Here is a 21,052-nt window from a genome sequence, read left to right as displayed (position 1 = left end):
GTATATGATATCTTTTGTACTCCCAAACTCAAGTACTGAGCCTGGAACATGTTAGACATCAGTAAATTTCTCATGAATAGACTTGGTACAATTGAGCTAATAATATCTGCAGACAAAAGCATCAGGGAAGGGGGTACCACCTTTCCCAGCGTCTTACCATGGCAATGTATGACATACCCAGCTCCCCATTCCCCTCCAAACCAGCTCATGGATAGGAGTGCTACTCCAGGAATCCTATTTATTCACATATTCATTCATTTAGCCATTCCAGAAATTATCAGTTGCCCAGTGCTACCTACAAGTATGGCATGCAAAGATGAATCATCTTAGACCTGCCCTTTAAGAGACTACAGTAAACAGGAAAAGAAAGAATACATGTCCATTAACAACCTCTATAGAGTTAAAATGTGACAAGTAGCTCAGTTACCATGATCTGAGAATTCAAAGCAGGGAGAGATTATGTCCAGCTGGAATAACTGAGAAGGCTTTGTGAAAGAAGTGGCATTTGAAGAAGGTCCTGAGAAGGGGTATTAAGACAGGAGAAGAGTGCTTTTCAGGAAACAATGATTCAAGACATGGAGGTAGAAAAGGGATGGAGGCCCCTCGGGAATAGTGAACACATCAGTTTGACTGTGACAGGAAATAAAGTTGGAAAGGCAAAGTCAGGTCAGACAGTACAGCACACCAAATACTCAGCTGAGTTTAGACTAAACTCTGCAGGGAATGGGAAGCCACTGAAGATTCTGAGCAAGGGAGTGTCACAAATATGAATCTGGCCGTTAGATGTATGACTGAAGTGGGGAGCCTTACTAGGCTCCATTCCAGTGTCCAATCTACAAACATTCACTGATGCCCACTAAGTGCTAGGTGTTCGAGAAGTAAATGTGAATAAACAGATGTTTTTATTCAAGATGCTCAGTCTGGCAGACATAGGCACAAATAACCACACCTTCTTAAGTTAATCATAAAAACACTAGAGGAGCCCAAAGCCTTAAAGGACTAACTCTACCTACAGGATTAGGAAAGGCATCATGAGATGACATTTGAACTGATCATGAAAAATGAATAGAACTACATAAATAATGCAGACATGTGGATAAAGACCAGAGGGACTATAAAAAGATGAAAAGAAATAGGTATATTATGGTTTGATTTCATTTTTTTATTTCCTCAAAAATTTTTGTCATATGGATTTCAGAAACAAAATAAAAACAAAAAGTAGACTATAGGGGAAGGGTATAGAAGAGAGGGTTAGTATTTAATGCAGAGGAAAGACTGTGGCCAAAGGAACACAATTTGAGGTAATCGTAATAGCAGCGAAGACCTTAATACTTCCCAAGCACTATGTTAAGTATTTTATATGCATTATCTTGTTTAATCTTACAAAACCACTCTGTGAGGTAGGTTCTATTTATTAACATCCCCATTCTAGAAACGAGAAAACTGAGGCATAAGAAGCGAGGTAAGACCACATAGCAGAAAGCGAAAAGAGCCAGAAATCAAACCCAGACGGTCTAATTCCAGAGCCCACAGTTTTAATTAGTAGATCACCCAGAAGGGTCATCTAGAATGACTCTACAGAAAAATGGATATGGGGGTGGGAGGAGAAGGTAGAGCAGAGAAGAATGATCAGAGATGAAGCTGGAAAGTTAGACTGGCATCAACATGCAAAAGTCTTATAGTAGTTTGATCTCCTTCCTATATACAACCGAGAACTTCTGATCTGTTTCCTGCTGGTTCTATCTTCATTACATTCCCAGAATCTGACCATTTCTGATAACTCATTGCTACCACTTTGGCCCAAGCCACCATCATCTCTCCTGTGATTTACTCCAATACTGTCTTAACACATCTCTGCCTTTACTCTCACTCCCCTAGAGTCTATTTTTAATAAGCAACCAAAGTCATCCTTTTAATATGTTACAGAATGTCTCTCCTCTGCAAAATCCAGTAATGGCTTCCCATTTCCCCCAGAGTAGCAAGATTCCAGCAACAGCTTTCTTGCTCTGCTTCCCTCCCCATTACCTCTGATCTTATCTAAGTTTTCACCTTACTCACTCCCCCAACACTGACGTCTACGTGCATGTCAAACATGCTCCTGCCTTAGGGCCTTGCTCTAGCTGTCACCGCTGACTGAAACATACATCCACTTGATAAATTCCTGTAACTCCTTCAAATCATGGTTCAAATGCTACTTTCTTATTGAGACCTATCTTTAATACTAACCTCTCTCCCTCATGTGCCCCTTACCTCTGCCTGCTCTCTCAATACCCCTTACTCTTATCTTTTTCTTTTTTCTATTGCATCTTATCACATTCTAACATATTAGATAGTTTATGTATGTTTATTATGTGTTCCTCTGATAGAATATAAGCTCCTAGAGAGCAGGAATCCTTCTTTACTGATGTAGCCCAACCACCTAGAAAAGTGTCCAAGAAGGTTCTCAATGGAAACTGACAATAGGAATAAGCTGCAAAGTGACATAAAAAGGGAAAAATAGGGGCACATGGGTAGCTCAGTTTGTTGAGCATCTGCCTTCAGCTCAGGTCATGATCTCAGAGTCCTGGAATCAAGCCCTGCATCAGGCTCCCTGTTCAGCAGGAATTCTGCTTCTCCCTCTCCTTCTGTTCCTCCCCCTCCTCGTACTCTCTCTCTCAAATAAAATATTTAAAAAAGGGGGGGAATAATGTATACTTGTATAAAAAGATTTTAAGAGAATTAATGAATACCTAATCTAGTCATATTGTTTTAGGAGAAACTATAATTTTATTTTTCTGAATCTATTAGTTCTATAGCTATATTGAATTTCTTTAATTCACACACTTTGTTAAAATTGCAATAAACTAAAGTAACTTAGCCCCCCCAAATCTAAAGGATACTAAACATTATTTACATTGCCCAAGTTCTCTTCTATTTATCAAATCAATAAATATTTGGAATGCTGTACACTGTTACCTACTGCTGCACAACAAATAATCCCAAAACTTAGTTGCTTAAAACAATAAGATACACTTATTATCTCACAGTTTCTATAGTTCAGGAATTTAAGAGTGGCTTAATTGGAAAGTTCAGACTCACAGTCTCTCATGATACTGGAGTCAAGATGCAGGCTGGGGCTAGAGTCAACTGAAGGCTTGACTGAAGCTGAAAGCCCACCTCCAAAATGGCTCACTCAATGGCTGGTGAGCTGATGCTGGTTGTTGGAAGGAAGCCTCAGCTGCTTCCCAAGTGGACTCTCCAAAGAACCTTGAATATCTTTACATGGTGGCTGGCTCCTCCAGGGTGGGAAACCCAAGAGAGAGCAAGGTAGAAGTGGCTATGTTTTTTTATGACTTAGCCCTGTAAGTCATACATTATTACTTCCCCCATATTCCATTGTTCCTACAGACCAACCCTGAGGAAATGTGTGAGAGGATGGGCATGAATACCAAGAGGTGAGGATCAGTGGGGGCCATCTTAGAGGCTACTGCAAGTTATAACCAGTATTTGCATAATATTTTGTGTTCAGTTTTTTTTTTCAGTTTATATGTTATTTCTATTAACGGAGCTTATACACTTCTTGTTTTAGGAACTACATGTTATTCCAATGAGATTAACTCTAAAAAATTAAAAACAGTATATGGGCGCCTGGGTGGCTCAGTTGGTTAAGCAACTGCCTTCGGCTCAGGTCATGATCCTGGAGTCCCAGGATTGAGTCCCACATCGGGCTCCCCGCTCAGCAGGGAGTCTGCTTCTCCCTCTGACCCTCTTCCCTCTCGTGCTCTCTCTCTTTCTCTCTCTCAAATAAAATCTTTAAAAAAAATTAAATAAATAAAAAATTAAAAACAGTATATACTTTTAATTTCTCTGAAAATATCCTATCCCACCACTTGATGCTTTCCATTTTTTTTCTATTATAGTCCTGATATTGTTTTATAGATTTTTAAAAAATTTTTATTTATTTATTTGACAGAGAGAGACACAGCAAGAGAAGGAATACAAACAGGGGGGAGTGGGAGAGGGAGAAGCAGGCTTCCCGCTGAGCAGGAAGCCTGATGTGGGGGCTTGATCCCAGGACCCTGGGATCATGACCTGAGCAGAAGGCAGACACTTAACGACTGAGCCACCCAGGCACCCTCCTGATATTTTGTAAAAAGATTTTCTTTCTTTATTTATTTGAGAGCGAGCAAGTGAACATGAGTGTGGGGGAGGCGCAGAGGGAGAGAATCTTAAGCAGACTCCACTCTGAATGTAAAGCCTGATGTGGGGCTTGATCTCATGACCCTGAGATCATGACCTAAGCCAAAACCCAGAGTCAGATGTTTAACCAACTGAGCCACCCAGGCACCCTGAGTCCTAATATTTTATTTAGGGAGAAGCATTAAAGTCAGAAAAACTATAACTCATACAATATCCTGCTTATTCCAAGGGTGAAAAGAATGTAAATACTTCAAAAAAGTCAGATATATTTAGGAAAGAGTAGGGAGAAAATAAACAAGTCACTATATTTGTTATGATTATAAGCATCCATTAATAACTGAATAGTAAACCTAATAGTGAAATGAAATGCTAAATCAAGGAAGGTATAGAGTGAAAATATTTATATTAACAGAATAGCAACTTTCTTCATGCTATATACAGAAAGAAAATGTCCAATCAGACAACAGTAGCATTAATACTTAGGTACCAAAGAGATACCTGGTAGAAAGGGAGAAGACTGACAACTGGCACAGATATGAAAACCACTGAAAAACTCTGTAACAAGCATTTTTCAAGCATCAAAATAGAGTTATTAAATAGTCAACTTGTTTTAGAACGCTGCCAAAGAGCTGTAATAAGACTTATAAGCATGGAAACTATAAGGGGAGAGATTGAATGGGAAGAACTTCCCAACAGTAGGAGTTGTTGTGCTGGTGGGGAGGAGAGGATTCTTGCCCCAAGGGCCCAGCTCAAGTCTGACTATGTTGTCCCAGGTGGATTCACAAATCAGAAGACTGGTTGAATGAGATCTCTTTTAAGGTCTCTCCAACCCTAAGATCAAACACTCCCAATAAAGGAATTAGAATTGATACATTGGTAGTTACCAACAAATATAAAATCTTCCCGATAAACAGATCACTTCTCTCTGTACTTTATTCCATTTTAATCAAAACATCATTAGACAAGTGTCAAAAAGGCCGATTCTATACAATGAAACCATTTGGGTGTTATACCAAAATGAGATCAGGCAGTGCCTGACTTCATTCTTCATTGTTTCAGGCTTGACTTAGCTACAGTACCCACTGCCTGGGGAAAGTTGCTGCTCTTGCTGCCCCTCTCTTCACAAGGCACAAGGCCTTTTCCTACCCATTCATTAAGAGTGAAAAACCTTTAGACAGGAAGCTACTACCAGTCAGGAGAGGGTTAATATTGCCCCGGTGAGCAAATATAATAAAAACCTAAGGTGATAAACTATTTCTGCCTTCAAACCCATATCCATTGTGAGAGGCATTTATGTGCAGAAGAGTAATTACAAGGATCAGTGCGCTTTGTCACTGTTTACACTGGAATTTGTGGGAAGAGAAGTAAAAACCTATTTTCCCTTTCTTGATATCAAATGAAAAGCATCTACTGCTTCAAATGTTATATCAAAATAACAAAATGAGAAAGACTGAAATATACAATGATACCTATATCATTAGGTATATTTTATATATACCTAATATATACCTATATTCCTATATTTATATCTATATAAAGGAATAGGGCTGCCACATAAGTACATTTCTTCAAATGTGTCTAAAATGCTTCCCCTTTAAATAATGTAACATTTTTATTTTAACAATGTTGGCTACAAACATTTCTAAAGTGACTTATGATTCAGGGTCATGATTATGATCATCAGTTATATTTTTCTGCAAACCTGGGATGCCTCTAGGGGCTACAGTTCTATAGGACTGTTTGCCTGTCTGCCATCAAATGGTCCCAGATTGCTATGCTTTTTGAGCTAGTTTTCCCTGACACCATGCTGTGTATCACTGATGAGTGTTGTTATATACAGAATTCGTTCAATAAGCTGCCATCACGTAGTTTTTTTAAATCTTTAAAATCAATGGGATGTAAATCAGAAAGCCATAATTATTAGATTTTTATGTCAACTCATGCAAACGAGAGGCTTTCCAAAAGAATAAGGGTTGTAGACCTTGTGACAGGTCTTTTAGTGGCTGAGAGATTGAGCTCTCAGGAATAAGAAAGCAGAATGTGCAGAAATCTGACCTATGCAAAGGTGGGGTATTATTTTATATTGGCCACTTACCAATATTTTCTTTTTCTTCTGGGCATTCCCCTTTGTTTCCTTCAACTAATGTACCATTTTTTCAACCTATAGAAGATGGACATGGATAATCATAAGAGCAAAGTTCTCTCTTGTCAGTAAGCTAATTTTAGAGGTAGTAATCTTTTTTCACATTCATTTCTAATCTGCTCAATCTTTGGAAACCAGATCACCACACTCATCTCCTGACTTGCAGTCTAGTACTCTTTGGCTCTTTCTCCTTTTCCATACTTTCTTCTCATTCAAACTACGAACATAACCACTCTTATAAAATCACTTGTTTATAAAATCAGCAACAGCAAAGGGAGGCAAGTCATACTCCCTCTAAAAGCTAGTGTGTATTGTGTGTAAATGTATGGGGGGCAGTGGCTAAGGAGCTAATCCATAAACAAAGTGGATAAAATCTAGTTTATGCACTTAGTGGGGTCATTTTTTTTTTTTTTTGCTGTAAAGAACTCCTATAATAAGGTGTGTGTTCCACAGTGTGATCAAGAGGGTCCATTTACTATTACATGTATGAATGCATGGTTAAAAGGCACCAAGCCAATCCTAGTCCTAGGTACATATCCACAACAACTGAAGATAAGGACTCAAACAAATATTTCTACACCGATGTTCCTTACAGCATTATTCACAACAATCAGAGATGGAAACAACTGACGTGTCCATCAATAGATACGCAACAAAATATGATACATATATTCAATAAATATTATTTAGCTTTTATAAAAAGGAATGAAGTTCTGGTGTGCCTAGCTGGCTCAGCTGGAAGAGCATGTGACTCCTGATCTCAGGGTCATGAGTTCAAGCCCCACACTGGAGATTGCGTAAACTGAAAAAAGAACAGAAATGAAGTTCTAACACATGCTACAATATGGATGAACCTTGAAAAACATTATGCTAAGTGAAAGAAGCTGGATACAAAAAGATATGATTCCACTTATATGAAATGTCTAGAATAGGTAAATTCATAAGACAGAAAGTAGATTAGAGGTTACCAGGGGGTAGGGAGGTAGGGGAGAATGGGGGTTATTGCTTAACAGGTCCAGAGTTTCTGTTTGGGGTGATGACAGAGTTTTGGAAATAGTGATGGTTATAAAACAGTGAATATAATTACTACTACTGAACTGTACACTTAGAATGGTTAAAATGGCAATTTTTATGTTATATTTACCACAGTAAAACTTTTTTTAAAAAAAGCAGATGCAGTGGGGTACCTGGGTGGCTCAGTTGGTTGAGTGTCAAACTCTTGATTTCAGCTCAGGGTTGTGAGATTGAGCCCTGCATCAGGCTCCATGCTCAGCAGGGAGTCTACTTGAGATTCTTTTTCCCTCTCCCCCTACCCCCCTCCACCCCACTCGCACGCAAATAAATAAATAAATCTTTAAAAAAAAAAAAAAAAGGCAAGCAGATGGGGGCACCTGCCTGGCTTAGTCGGTCGAGCATGTGACTCTTGATCTCATGGTTATGAGTTCAAACCCCACATTGGGCATACAGCTTACTTCAAAAAAAGAAAGAAAGAAAAGAAAGAAAAGAAAGAAAGAAAGAAAAAAAGTGTAGATGGACAAAATGTAAGATCCTAAGAGGAAAAACTTTGGCTATGATTTCAATAAAACAAAAGTTATGGCAACATTTCATCCTTTGGATATCTCACCAGTACACAGTCAATTATGATTTAAATCCTCAAGGGTAGTACTGATACTCAGAAAATATCTTTAAGCATTTGAATTTATACAGTATCTTCCATTCTCCCAGAAAGTTAAACTTACCTATGCAACATAAATCTGAAAATTATACATCCAAGAGAGGATTCAAACAAGGTTAGAAATTCTAACTACACGGCTCCCAAAGCAAACATTTTCAAGACATTTTGTTAATGAAAACTTAAACACCTCTCCCAGTATGCCCTTGGAAACCAAGGATGGAATGAGTGATATCTACCTCTAAGCATGCAATCTTGACAGTTCTATTAAGTTTTCTTTTTTTGTTGTTTTTTTTTATGTTCAATTAGCCAACATATAATACATCAGTTTTGATGTAGTGCTCAATTAAGTTTTCCTTTTAAAAACACTTAATATTGTGTGTATGTCAATATACTGAACTCAAAACAAAAGACACTTCAAACTGGCATCTCCAAATGCCCCCTTTCCTTGGCACCCTTGCCCCCCCCACACACAGAGGCTAAATGGATTCTCTTATTTCCTGTTTATGTTAGTGGCATCACAGATTTCCTAATTCACAACTCAAAATCCTCACCATCTTTGAATTCTCCACTCTCATACCTTCTATATTCCAATCTGTTATCAAGAACTGGTGATTTTTCCTTTGTAATATCTTTCCCATCTCTTCCTCCTTCTTTCCTCCCTAGTACCCCTGTTAATATCTAAATTCTGGCCTTTATTACTTCAGACTTGGGACTGTTACAGCTTCTTAACTGGTCTTCCAATCACCAGTGTCTCTATTCTCAAATCTATACACCACTGTTTTCAACATTTTCTCACTAGATATTAACCCACAGCATGTCAGGAATTCATTTATCTTTGAACACTGTACAACCTGGCATATATGTTTAATTAATCAATGTCTGTTGAATGAATGAATACATAAATCACCTCACTCTCTTTAAAACTTTCATCAGATTGGGGCACCTGGGTGGCTCAGTTGGTTAAGGTCATGATCTCAGGGTTGTGAGATTGAGTCCCATGTACGGCTCCCCACTCAGTGGGAAGTCTGCTTGAAATTCTCTCCCTCTCCCCCCTGCTCATTCTCTCCCTCTAAAATAAATAAATCTTAAAAAAAAATAAAGGGGCGCCTGGGTAGCTCAGTCGGTTGGGCATCTGCCTTCGGCTCGGGTCATGATCCTGGCATTCTGGGATCGAGCCTGCACTGGGCTTCCTTCTCAGTGGGGATTCTGCTTCTCCCTATCACTGTGCTCCTCCCCCTGCCTGTGTGCTCTCTCTGTCTCTCTTATTTGTTCTCTCTCTCTAATGAATAAATAAAATCTTTAGAAAGATAAAATAAAGTAAAACTTTCATCAATTTTCCACTGTTCATAACAGAAGGTACAAACTCAAAGACCTAAATACTTACTGGGGCCAAGCAGGAAACAGAAGTCAGTAAAGGTGTAAACCCACAGGAAGTGGTGGGGACTATGGCAAGCTAGAGAGGACATAACCCATTTGAACGGGCAGTTGCTCGCTGCTGCCACAAACTGCTGCCATGATGAACTACAGGCCCAGTATTGCCAGGTCTTCTGATTTTTTCAAGATAAGCTGAAAGCACAGATTTCTGTGTGGAATCCGGTTTTTAAACAGTGACAACTAATTCCATTTAAAAATTTTAAAAAACCCAAAAGCCATTGTGCAGTCCTGGCAAAACACATCTATGGGTCAAATGCAGCCTTCAAGTTACAAGTTGGTGTCTCTGCTCTGTAGGATAAAAGACAAACTCCCTGCCTCACATTTGAAGTCCTTCACTGTGAATTCCCAGGCTACCTTACCAAAGTTTTTTGCCCACTACTTTCATACAAGAACCCTCTCCTCTAGTCTAGCAATTCTCAAACTTTAGGATGTATCAGAACCACCTGGAGGACTTGTTAAAACATAGGTTGGTGGGCCTCACTGCCAGCATCCTGATTCAGCAGGTCTCCAGTGGGGCCTGAGAATCTCCATTTCTAGTTTGTAACAAGTTCCCAGGTGACGCTGATGGTACTGGTCCATGGACCACACTTTGGGAACTACTGCTCTAGTTAACCATCTCCTTGTCTCAAACACACACTGAATTTTGCTCACATGATTCTACCTTTCCAGAAAGTCTTCCCTCTTCCTTTCAGCCCACCTTCTGTAAACTTTCTCTGTAAGAGCCTTTCATGTCCCCAAATTCCTGCAGTACTTATGCCATCTCCCCTTTATCCATCACTGCTTGGTGTTTTTTATTAACTCTTAGTACCTTGGTGCCAATGAAGTTATGTACTCTCACAGATCAATGCTCAGGTCAGTATCTCATACACCTGACTACAAGCCACTTGAAGGCTGGTACTCCTCAAGCTGTCTGTCAGGTAGCATGGTATACAGTTGGTACTCACTAAAGTGAGTACCAGCCTTTTTTTTTTTTTAAGATGTATTTATTTATTTTAGAGAGAGAAAGAAAACGAATGAGCAAGAGGGGGGGCAGAGGGAGAAGGAGAGAAGCAGACAGTGGGGAGCCAGATGCGGGGCTCAATCTTATGACCCTGAGATCATAGCCTGAACCAAAATCAAGAGTCAGACACTTAACTGACTGAGCCAGCCAGGTGCCCCCTCACTAAGCGTTTCTTAAATGAACATCTGCCAGATCCATGAAATCAAAGTGCAGATAAGTGGGACTGAAATTTGTGTGTGTAATTTTTCTTAGAGAACTTGTAGTCCTGTGTAATGGCTTTGTCAGAATAGACAACTAATAAAAATTGAATACTTTGCAAATAAATGGCCAGTAGTAATAATTATCTTATTTTGTATAAAAATAAAAGTCAGGGGCGCCTGGGTGGCTCAATCATTAAGCATCTGCCTTCGGTTCAGGTCATGATCCCCGGGTCCTGGGATTGAGCCCTACATCGGGCTCCCGGCTCAGCGGGAAGCTGCTTCTCCCTTTCCCACTCCCCCTGCTTGTGTTCCTGCTCTCTCTGCCTCTGTCTCTGTCAAATAAATAAAATCTTAAAAAAAAGAAAAAGTCAATGTTAAAAAAAAACAACAATCCTAGTTTTAAAATTGATAACAGTAAACCCTTGATCTCCAGGATTTCTCATCCCTTGCAGGGATGTGACCTAGTCAATATCACAATACCTATTTAATAGAACTCTGTATTTGTACCACGGGCAATAAAAAATAAGATGAAAGTAACTGACTCCCCATGATATTTGGAAACACGAATCAGTCCCTTCAGATACAGTTTGGGTAATATATTTATGCATGATTCTAAACGCTTTATGAAAACCAAATCAAAAGCTCTCCACCTACTCTCTTCCACCTATAGAGTTCCATCTGCTATCAGGTGATTTCAAGGATGATTTATGAGTAGAAACTTTGAGTCTCCAGGCAAAACAAGAATAAAGCCACAGATGACTTTACAGAGTAAAACCAATTTGGGAACTACTAGAAGAGAAAATTAGAATTACTATATATTTTGAAGAAAAAAAAAACACACACACACACCAGGAAATACTATATATTTTGATATGTAGTCCTGAGTTGTTTGGCTTTTTGAACAACTCTACACTTGATATTACAATCAATAGGACAAGAGAAAAGTCATCATTTGGTAAGGACAGAGAATCCAATTCAGAAAGAAAACACCAACAAAACCCACCCAGAAGCATATGAAGTACATTTAGAGCTTTAAGCTAGCACAGATGTTACCTTATATCAGGTTCCTGGTCCTACCTACCAGGACCATAATGATCTTGTCTGCATGAGGATTCAGCCAAGACACTCCCACATTTCTATGTCGACCGGGAACTATGCAAACTGGGGAAAAAAACAATTGTAAAGCCAAGTCAACAAAACACTTGACTGGTTTATTCCAAGTTTTAAAAGCATTAGCATTCTAGGGGCACCTGGGTGGTTCGGTCGTTAAGCGTCTGCCTTTGGCTCAGGTCATGATCCCAGGGTCTTGGGATCGAACCCGCACTGGACTCTGTGCTCCGTGGGAAGCCTGCTTCTCCCTCTCCCACTCCCCCTGCTTGTGTTCCCTCTCTTGCTGTCTCTCTCTCTCTCTCTCTCTCTGTCAAATAAATAAATAAATAAATCTTAAAAAAAAAAGCATTAGCATTCTAAAAAATAAAACAAAGCATATTTATTCAGCAAGATAATCCTGAAACTTCACAGTAAACCTACCTACCAGAAATTATGGAAGGAAATATTATCAGATGAATTGCTAAATAGCAACTTCCTACTTTACTATCTGTATCATCAGATGTTTCTTACTAACATGACTGAATAATATCCAGTTCTTTGGCAGAGAATGTGGAGGTTCAGAAGACTGCAAATTCTAGAACCACCTCTACTATAGTATAAATATGGGCATGTCTCTTAGCCATAGTCATATCACAGCAGTTTTAACTACAAAGTTATGGTAAATAAAATTGTATGATTAAAAAAACTATAAAGTATATGCAATTTAAAGTATTATGTGTATATTAAGAAACTTTCATGTTTATAAATGAGTCTATAGGCCTGTGTTCAAACAAGGAAATTCTTGAACTGACCTTCATATTATACAATAACCAACTTTTAGAAATCCAATTTTACAGCCTGTATAGAAGATGCCCTAACCTCTCTTTTCTATAAGTTATCAATAGGATGCACTTTCAGAACCTCAGACAAAACTTAATCCTAACTTGGGGCGCCTGGGTGGCTCAGTCGTTGAGCGTCTGCCTTCGGCTCAGGTCATGATCCCAGGGTCCTGGGATGGAGTCCCGCATCGGGCTCCCTGCTTGGCAGGAAGCCTGCTTCTCCCTCTCCCTCCCCCACTGCTTGTGTTCCCTCTCTCGCTGTCTCTCTCTCTCTGTGTCAAATAAATAGGTAAAAACTTAAAAAAAAATTAATCCTAACTTTATGGATATTATCAGAGGAAATTCCTTCCGTGTATGGTAATCCCACCATGGACCCACCAGAGTGTGACATACAAATAGAGGGAAAATTTGCACCAGAAATGCAGTAAGCCACCAGAGGGAAGGGGTTCGAGGGTTCGGCAAAACAGGTGAAGGGGAATAGGAGATGCAGGCTTCTAGCTGTGTAATTGATGTGGGAAACAAAGGCAAAATAAAAAAAATTAAATTACTACTTAAAGTCCATTGACAAGTCCTTGGAACAGGCAGAGTGACATTCCTCTAGGAACTCAGCTGCCTTGATGTTAGTACTTTGGTAAGGGCAAAAGGCAACCTTAGCCGGACCCCCCGGGATCCTGTGGTCTACTTTAATATATAAAAATTCCATTGGAGGGCGTCTGGGTGGCTCAGTTGGTTAAGCAACTGCCTTCTGCTCAGGTCATGATCCTGGAGTCCCCGGATCGAGTCCTGCATCGGGCTCCCTGCTCAGCAGGGAGTCTGCTTCTCCCTCTGACCCTCCCCCCTCTCATGTGCTCTCTCTCTCTCTCTCTCATTCTGTCTCAAATAAATAAAATCTTTAAAAAAAAAATTCCACTGGAAACTTCCTTTATCTCTACTTCCCCACCAAGATATATGTTGGCAATCATCCCCCAAGGATATGGCCCACTGATATACATCTGAAGGGTCTCATGACTAAGGGTTTACTAGACAGTAATAAATGACCTTTTCCTAATAATAGCTAGCCCCCTCAAGCTCCTGGAAACCTTGCTTCCAAAATTCCTTAGAGACTTAAGCTATCCCTAACTCCCTCCCAACTTGAAAGTATACAATTGGCCACTCCTCACAACTCCAGGGCAGCTTTTTCTGGCCACAGGTCCTGTCCCCCGGCTTTAAGAAAACCACCTTTTTGCACCGAAGATGTCTCAAGAATTCTTTCTTGGCCGTCGGCTCTGAACCCCAACATTTCCCTATATCAGGATGAATAAATCATGGGAACAAAAGGGACTTAGGGAGTAAGTTAATGCATAGAAAATACAATGATACTGTAATAGCATTTTACATGGTAGCTACACTTGTGGTGAGCATAGCAGAACCTATAGAGAAGGTGAATCACTATGTTGTACACCTGAAACTAATATAACGCTGTGAATCAACTCAACTCAAAAAAAAGGGGGGTAAACTAAAATCATGCTAACACACGCTGTGGCAAAAGATTTTCAGCGCTCATTAACAAATGAGCATGTTCCCTCTAGCCACAGAATTCAAAAACAGAAGCTACACAACTGGAGGAAAAAAAAAAAGGAAGGGGGCATCAGGACAAAGACCTCGAGAAATGGAGAGGGAAGATGTACAAAGTTTTTAAAGAAACATTAAATTCAGGGCCGCTTGGGTGGCTCAGTCGTTAAGCGTCTGCCTTGGGCTCAGGTCATGATCCTGGGATCGAGCCCCACATAGGGCTCCCTGCTCGGCGGGAGAACTGCTTCTCCCTCTCTCACTGTGTTTCTCTCTGTCAAATAAATAGAATCTTAAAAAAGAAAGAAAGAAAGAAAGAAAGCAACCTTACATTCAATTTGAAAGGTAGGATAACGCATAGCAGAGCTTCAGTCACAAGTTTCCTAGGCACTGTCTTGGCACCCTGAATTCCCGATCGTCCTCAATGACACTAACTCTCACAGAAGGAAGGCATTATTACAGAGCTCCTCCTCTGAAAACGAACACTTTTGAATACCCCTTTTCACAAATGTGCTCAGGAAAAAACAAAACAAAACACCAAAAAGGCCGAAGTTCCAACTGTATTGCAACTTGCAGAAAAAGGGGCTGCGGACGAGACAGGTATCACTAAATGGGAATCCCGGGCCAAACATTTTGGGCGGGCAGCGTCCGACACACGGGACAGCATGGGGCCGAGCGCCTGACCCCAGAGCTCTCCTCGTGGCCCTGCCACCTTTCCCACCCCAGGTGACAACGCTTTTCTCCTCGTCGGAGCCTCTCCGACCCCAGCTGACAGGACTTTTCTCAGACGCCCGCATGCGCTCCCCAAACGAGGCAGCCTGCCTCCCTCCCAACCACCGCCCTCGGAGAAGTCCTCCGCGGCCTCATCAAAAAGTATTTAGCCTGGCAAGTCCCTTGAATGCTTCATCCCTCACAGAATTAGCCAGAGTTAGAAGCTAGGAGAGGGAGAAGGAAACCAAAAGAGTCAGGGCGGCCTCGGCCACGTTGGCTGCGGCGTGAGGCCAGGGGGTGGACGCGATGGCAAGGCGGGGTGGGTGGGAAACGCTGCAAAGACGGCGCGGAGTGGCGCACCGACGCCCGCGGCGGGGCGGCCGGAACCCCAGCGAAGCAAGCCTCCTGAGGCTAGGGCGCACCGACCGTCGCGCCGCCGGAAATGCCTGGCCTGCAGAACGCCGCGCCGCCGCCCCGTGTGGGCCCGCTTCGAACCCGCGGCCGCCAACCTCCCCGGCCGCGTCCCCGCTGCCCGCACACTCACCGCGCGCGCGCCGCCCCGGCGCGGCCGCCCGCCGCCCTCCGCCCTGGGCGCGATCTCTGCCCCGCCCCCGTGCCCGGCCCGCGGACCGGGCCCCTTGCGGCGGTGGCGTCGGGGCTACGTCACCGGCGCGTGCGCTCTCCGGCGCACGGGCAACGGCTGGGAGGGAACGTTACCCGCTGGGCGTGCTGGTTTCCTTAGAAACGGAGCCGGCCGGGGGAGGCGGTGGAGAAACGTCCACTACAGTGGGGCCCCTGGTGAAGCCAGGATGCCGTCTAAGGGAAAGGACAAAAAGAAAGGCAAGAGTAAAGGCAAAGACAAAGACAAGAAGTAAGGAGAAGCCACGCTCTCCCTGGGCCTATCCTCCGGGGATTCGGGGCTGGGAACAGGCGGGACGCTGGGGCTGGCCGGCTGGATAACTGCCCTCCTCTTGCTCTCCTGGCTTCTGAAAAGGACACCTCATTGTTCAGAAATTCCCAAAATGTATGCGAACCGTACTGCTCCAACCTAAACAACGGAGCGTGAGGTTTGGGACCCCGAAGAGTTTAGACACAGCCCCTGCCTATGTGTAATGCATTAACGATGGAGGCAGATAAGTTCCCGAAGAATAAAATACAGGACCAAATGAAATAGGGGCTAGTGAAAAAAGCAAAGAACTGGGAATGAGGAGGAAGAGTTAGTTCTGACACGAGAAGTGAAGATCAGGAAGTCAGGATAACATTTCTTGGTATACTGAAGGTCCTCTAGACCAGCGCTGTCCAATAGGGTAGTGACCAGCCATGTGTGGCTCTTAAAATGTAAAAATCAGATCTTCTGTGGTATTAGCCACATTTCATATGCTCAATAGGCACATGTGGCTACTGGTGACTGTATGGGACAGCCTAGGTATAGTACATTAACATCACCACAGAAAATTCTGTTGGACAGTAGTGCTCTAGACGGGGGCGATTTTGGCTCCTGGGGGATATTTGGCACTATCTAGAGACATTTTTGGTTCTCATCGGGGGATGTGTGCTACTGGCATCTAGTGGGTGGAGACCAAGGATACTGTTAAACATCCTGCAATGCACAGGACACCCCCCCACCTGCTCTCCAAACAAAGAATTATTTGGCTCGGGGTATCAGTAGTGCCGGGGTTGGAAACCCCTGCTCAAGACTATAAGCTTCTCTTGAGTAGGCACTAAGCATTATTCACCATATCTCCAGCACCTAGCAGAGACCCTGAAACATAGTGGATGCTTATTATTTGATAAATAAACAAATTAAGGTGTCCCTGTATGCTTCAGCTTGAATCTTCTCTTTTTTTCTACAGGAACTATTATCTAGGTTTCATTCCCCCCACACACACACCCCCTGAGAGAGCTCTGTGGTGTAGTTGAGAATATCTTGAACATCTAGAGAATCTCTGGGTGATTGAAGAAGTAGTTTGTTGGGCCTTTTGAAGGATTCCTTTTGGTTCAAAGGAAAACGTAAAAGATTTGAACGAATTGGGTAATTGTTCAGGTTTCCCCAAGCTGGTCAGAACCCCTAAAGTAGGCATTGCTGTAGCACTAACCCTTTGCAGGCATGGAGTTGCTGCTAGATTGCTACTAAATCTATTGGGTGACTCTAGTGGTTTGTTGGAATCATACATGGTGTCCAGCATCAATCACTATATATGGGACCAAAAGGGAATCCCCCAAACTTGTAAAGTTTATAAAGTAACTTGTTTAAGAGAGTAATACGTGCTCAGTACAGAAGGTTTAGGAAACATGGAAAGTCAAAGTAGAAAACAAAAATCACCTGTAATCCCATCATCCAAATGTAACTACTACTATCATTTGGGGATTTTCTTTTTCTTCTTCATAAAATGATAGCCCAGGGTACATATTTATTTGTAGCTCCCCCCCCCCATGTATTAATATAAGTATTCTTCTGCAGTGTGAATTTTTTCTCTTTTTTACATAATTGCATAGTTTAACACTTTTTAAAAAAGATTTATTTGAGAAGGAGAGAGAGAGAGCATGAGCAGGGTGAGGGGCAGAGGGAGAGGGAGAGAGAGAATCCTTGAGCAGACTCCCCACTGAGCGCAGAGCCCGACGCAGGGCTGAATCCCAGGACCCTGAGATGATGGCATGAGCCAAAGTGAGATCATGAGCTGAGCTGAGGTTAGACACTTAACCAGCTGAGCCACCCAGGTGCCCCAGTCTTGCACTTTTTACAAGTGCCAAGGTCTTGTCACATTCTTGGAACTCACTAGCATACGTTTTCTATTTTTGACCGTGCATCTACAGTACATTTATCAACAAGGAGGAACATTGAGGGTAACAGACCTTGTATTCCTTGGATTTTCCATAACTCATAGTTTGAGAAACGCTGCTTTGTTTTTTCAGTCAGTATTAGTGGTTGTTTTATGAGAAATCCTAGCTGCCATCAACTGTTCTGAGCAGCTTAGACCTGATACCTTCAGGGAGTAATTGGATGATTATAGCAAGGCAGCTTATCACTACTGCCTAAATCATGCTGGAAAGAAAGGTCAAAGCTATAACAGGCTAGAGGGTTGGAGGTGGGGCTGGCCTTAATTTGAAGAGAACAGAAGGGAAAGGGATGGAGAACCAGGAGTTGGTGGGGTGGAGGGTGATAGTACAGATAGATCCACACGTATCTATGTGTGAAAATACTTATAGAGTTCAAATGCAGGTAAAGTCTTACCTATTATCTAAATATGCATCCAGTGCCTACCACATATAAGGGGCATTGTTTTGTTAATCTTCATACAATAAATCTTTATTGTTTTCTGTTTGTTTGTTTTTTAAAGATTTTTATTTCTTTAACAGAGATAGAGAGCATAAGTAGGCAGAGCGGCAGACAGAGAGAGAGGGAGAAGCAGGCTCTCCGCCAAGCAGGGAGCCCGAGGCGGGGCTCAATCCCAGCACTCTGGGATCATGACCTGAGCCGAAGGCAGGTGCTTAACCGACTGAGCCACCCAGGCGCCCCTAAATCTTTATTTTGAAAAACTCTACTTTTATCACTTTAATCTTTGAAGCCATGCTTTATTATTATTATTTTAAATTTTTCTTTTTACTTCTGTATAAATGATTATGGTTCGTTTCTCAGCCATCCTTGAAGCCTGGTGCATTGTGGCACCAGCTAATAAAGTATTTAACATACTTGTCCTTGTGACTTGATCTTTTGTCCAAGGTCTAGCCAGAAATCCCCCCCCCCCCCCGCCAAACAACCTAAAACTAAACCAAAACTGGGGTTGGAGTATGTGGAAGATTACAGAATGATGGACTTACAGTTACACTACGAATGTATTATTCAGAAGGGGAACTAAGGTAATAGATTTGCAGGAGTGAGAACCAAGGTCTAAAACTGAGTGGGTAGGAATAGAAATGACAGTTCAAATATGAGAAAAGGAGGTAAATGAAAAGATGTGAAAGATTTATGAAATGAATTTGACTTATGCCTTTCCTCTTTGTTTTTCCAGTTCTTTAGAGTTATGCTCCAAAGCTCCCCTCTTCTGAGAGGAGTCGCCCACTTAACTCCCTTATCATAAATATGTATTTATTAACTCATTCATCCAACAATATTTGCTCATATGTGCCAGGCATTGCCAACCAAAACAAATAGTAGTGAAGAGAAAGGTATAATTCTAATATAGTAGAGAAATAGTTATATGCTGTCAATGTCCTCTTCCCATGCAGGAAGATAATAAAAGCTGATGAATTTACAGTGGACAGAGCCAAGGCCAATGCCTCCCTGTGGGAGGCCAGGCTGGAAGTCACAGAACTCTCTAGGATTGAGTATCGTGATACTTCCCGGAGACTGGCAAAAAGTAATGAGGACTTAAAGAAACAGCAGTATAAAATGGAGAAAGATACAATGTCTGTATTAAGTTACCTGAAGAAGCAGGATCAGGAGAAAGATAATATGGTAGGTGGGTAGAAACCCTCCCGAGTCTCAATAACTACCTCTGTCATACTTGAAGCAGGATGTTATTGCTGAATGGCTTTACTGTTAGAATTGGCTCTTTTATTTTCAGCCCTTGTCCCATTATTTTCTTGTCTGAAACAAAGATTGATGGTCATATGGGAACATTATGGTCCATTTTATTTTAAGAAGAGCATAGTATATGACCTGTATGTTTTTTTAAAGCTTTATTTATTTGAGGCAGGGGAGAGAGGGAGTGTTCACACAAGCAGTGGGGGAAGGGCAGAGGGATAAGGAGAGAATCTCAAGCAGACCCCCCGGTGAGTGCAGAGCCCAGACAGAGGGCTCCATCTCACAACCCCAAGATCATGACCTGAGCCAAAACCAAGTGTCCCTGACACGCAACTGACTGAGCCACCCAGGTGCCCCTGACCTATATGTTTTTTGATATTGATAAATACTTTTAATGATTTATAAAGCAATTCACTGATAATCCATGATCACATGATTATGAACCCAGCAAGTTGAATCTCCTTTTTTTGGCTAGTTGGGTCTTGAATTTAGCTTTCTGTACCCTATTTAAGTGTTGCGAGTGAAACTATTATCTTAGATCTGGAGGAAAAAGGGAAGGGAACGAATATTTTGGAGACCATATTTTGTACCAAGCACTATGTTAGGTACTTTATACCTCTCTTGTCTCATTAAGGACTTTTAATAGCCCCATGTAGCTACAATATGTCATTCCCATTTTATAGATAATTGACTCTCAGAAAGGACAGATACTAATTTACACTATACCTGTGTGACCCAAAGTCACACAGCTAGTGGGTGTTAAATTGGAATTTAGGTGCAACTCCAAATTCTTCTCTTTCCCATCTGCCTCTATGAGCTGCATGAATATTACTTATATATTTGTTTATTGTCTCTTTTCCTGATTAGAATGAAACCTCATGGAAGTAAAGAATTTGATGGCTTTTTTAAAAAAAGATGTTATTTATTTATTTGACAGAGGAAGGAGAGCACAAGCAGGGGGAGCAGGAGAGGGAGAAGCAGGCTCCCCAATGAGCAGGGAGCCCTATGTAGGACTCGATCCCAGGACCCGGGTATCATGACCTGAGCCGAAAGCAGCCACTTAACCAACTGAGCCACCCAAGCATCCTGGGGCTTTTTTTATTTTTCAGTGCTACATCTCCAGCACCTGGTACAGGCATAGCACATAGAAGGCAGTCATTAAAATATTTTTGCATGCATGAACGAATGGCTTGTGAGTGTACTGATACTTTGAAAAAGTTAATACCAATCAAAATTAACTTCAAGATAATAGTGAAAGCATATTACAGAAATCAGGCAACTGAACATTTGTCTTGATTTTGTGAATTTTATTAAAGTAAATTTTTATGCATTACTGTTTTTTTTAAAGATTTTATTTATTTGAGAGAGAGAATGAGAGAGAGAGAGAGTACACGAGAGGGGGGAAGGTCAGAGGGAGAGGCAGACTCCCCGCTGAGCAGGGAGCCCGATGCGGGACTCGATCCTGGGACTCCAGGATCATGATCTGAGCCGAAGGCAGTCGCTTAACCAACTGAGCCACCCAGGCGCCCCTACTGTTATTTTTTTTTTTACCTTCTTTCCTAGGCAACTTCCATTTTAAAAATTACTCTTTCAGGGGCGTTTGGGTGGCTCAGATGGTTAAGCATCTGCCTTCAGCTCGGGTCATGATCCCGGGGTCCTGGGATCAAGACCCGTGTTGGGCTCCCTGCTTACCTGGGAGCCTGCTTCTC

General features: G+C 41.8%; 2 protein-coding genes across 2 annotated transcripts in view; one reads left to right on the top strand and one right to left on the bottom strand.

Annotated features, from left to right (window-relative positions):
* ENTPD5 (ectonucleoside triphosphate diphosphohydrolase 5) overlaps positions 1 to 15,416 on the bottom strand; it is a 41,326-nt gene extending 25,910 nt beyond the window's left edge. Inside the window, exons 1-2 of the mRNA XM_088024517.1 lie at positions 15,363 to 15,416; positions 11,713 to 11,792 (exon numbers count right to left, since the gene is read on the bottom strand). Coding sequence (XP_087880643.1) covers positions 11,713 to 11,721 — 9 coding nt within the window. The 5' untranslated portion in view covers positions 11,722 to 11,792; positions 15,363 to 15,416. The remainder of the gene's footprint in view (positions 1 to 11,712; positions 11,793 to 15,362) is intronic.
* Positions 14,987 to 21,052, top strand: part of BBOF1 (basal body orientation factor 1) — a 55,167-nt gene continuing 49,101 nt past the window's right edge. Inside the window, exons 1-2 of the mRNA XM_028100574.2 lie at positions 14,987 to 15,689; positions 19,046 to 19,274. Of these exons, the coding sequence (XP_027956375.2) occupies positions 15,628 to 15,689; positions 19,046 to 19,274 (291 nt within the window). The 5' untranslated portion in view covers positions 14,987 to 15,627. The remainder of the gene's footprint in view (positions 15,690 to 19,045; positions 19,275 to 21,052) is intronic.

This window comes from Eumetopias jubatus, unplaced genomic scaffold, assembly GCF_037043125.1.
Source record: "Eumetopias jubatus isolate StellerSeaLion01/CBP00866 unplaced genomic scaffold, mEumJub1_p1.0 scaffold_7, whole genome shotgun sequence".
NCBI classification, from domain to species: domain Eukaryota; kingdom Metazoa; phylum Chordata; class Mammalia; order Carnivora; family Otariidae; genus Eumetopias; species Eumetopias jubatus.
This window is presented reverse-complemented; position numbering and strand designations above follow the sequence as displayed.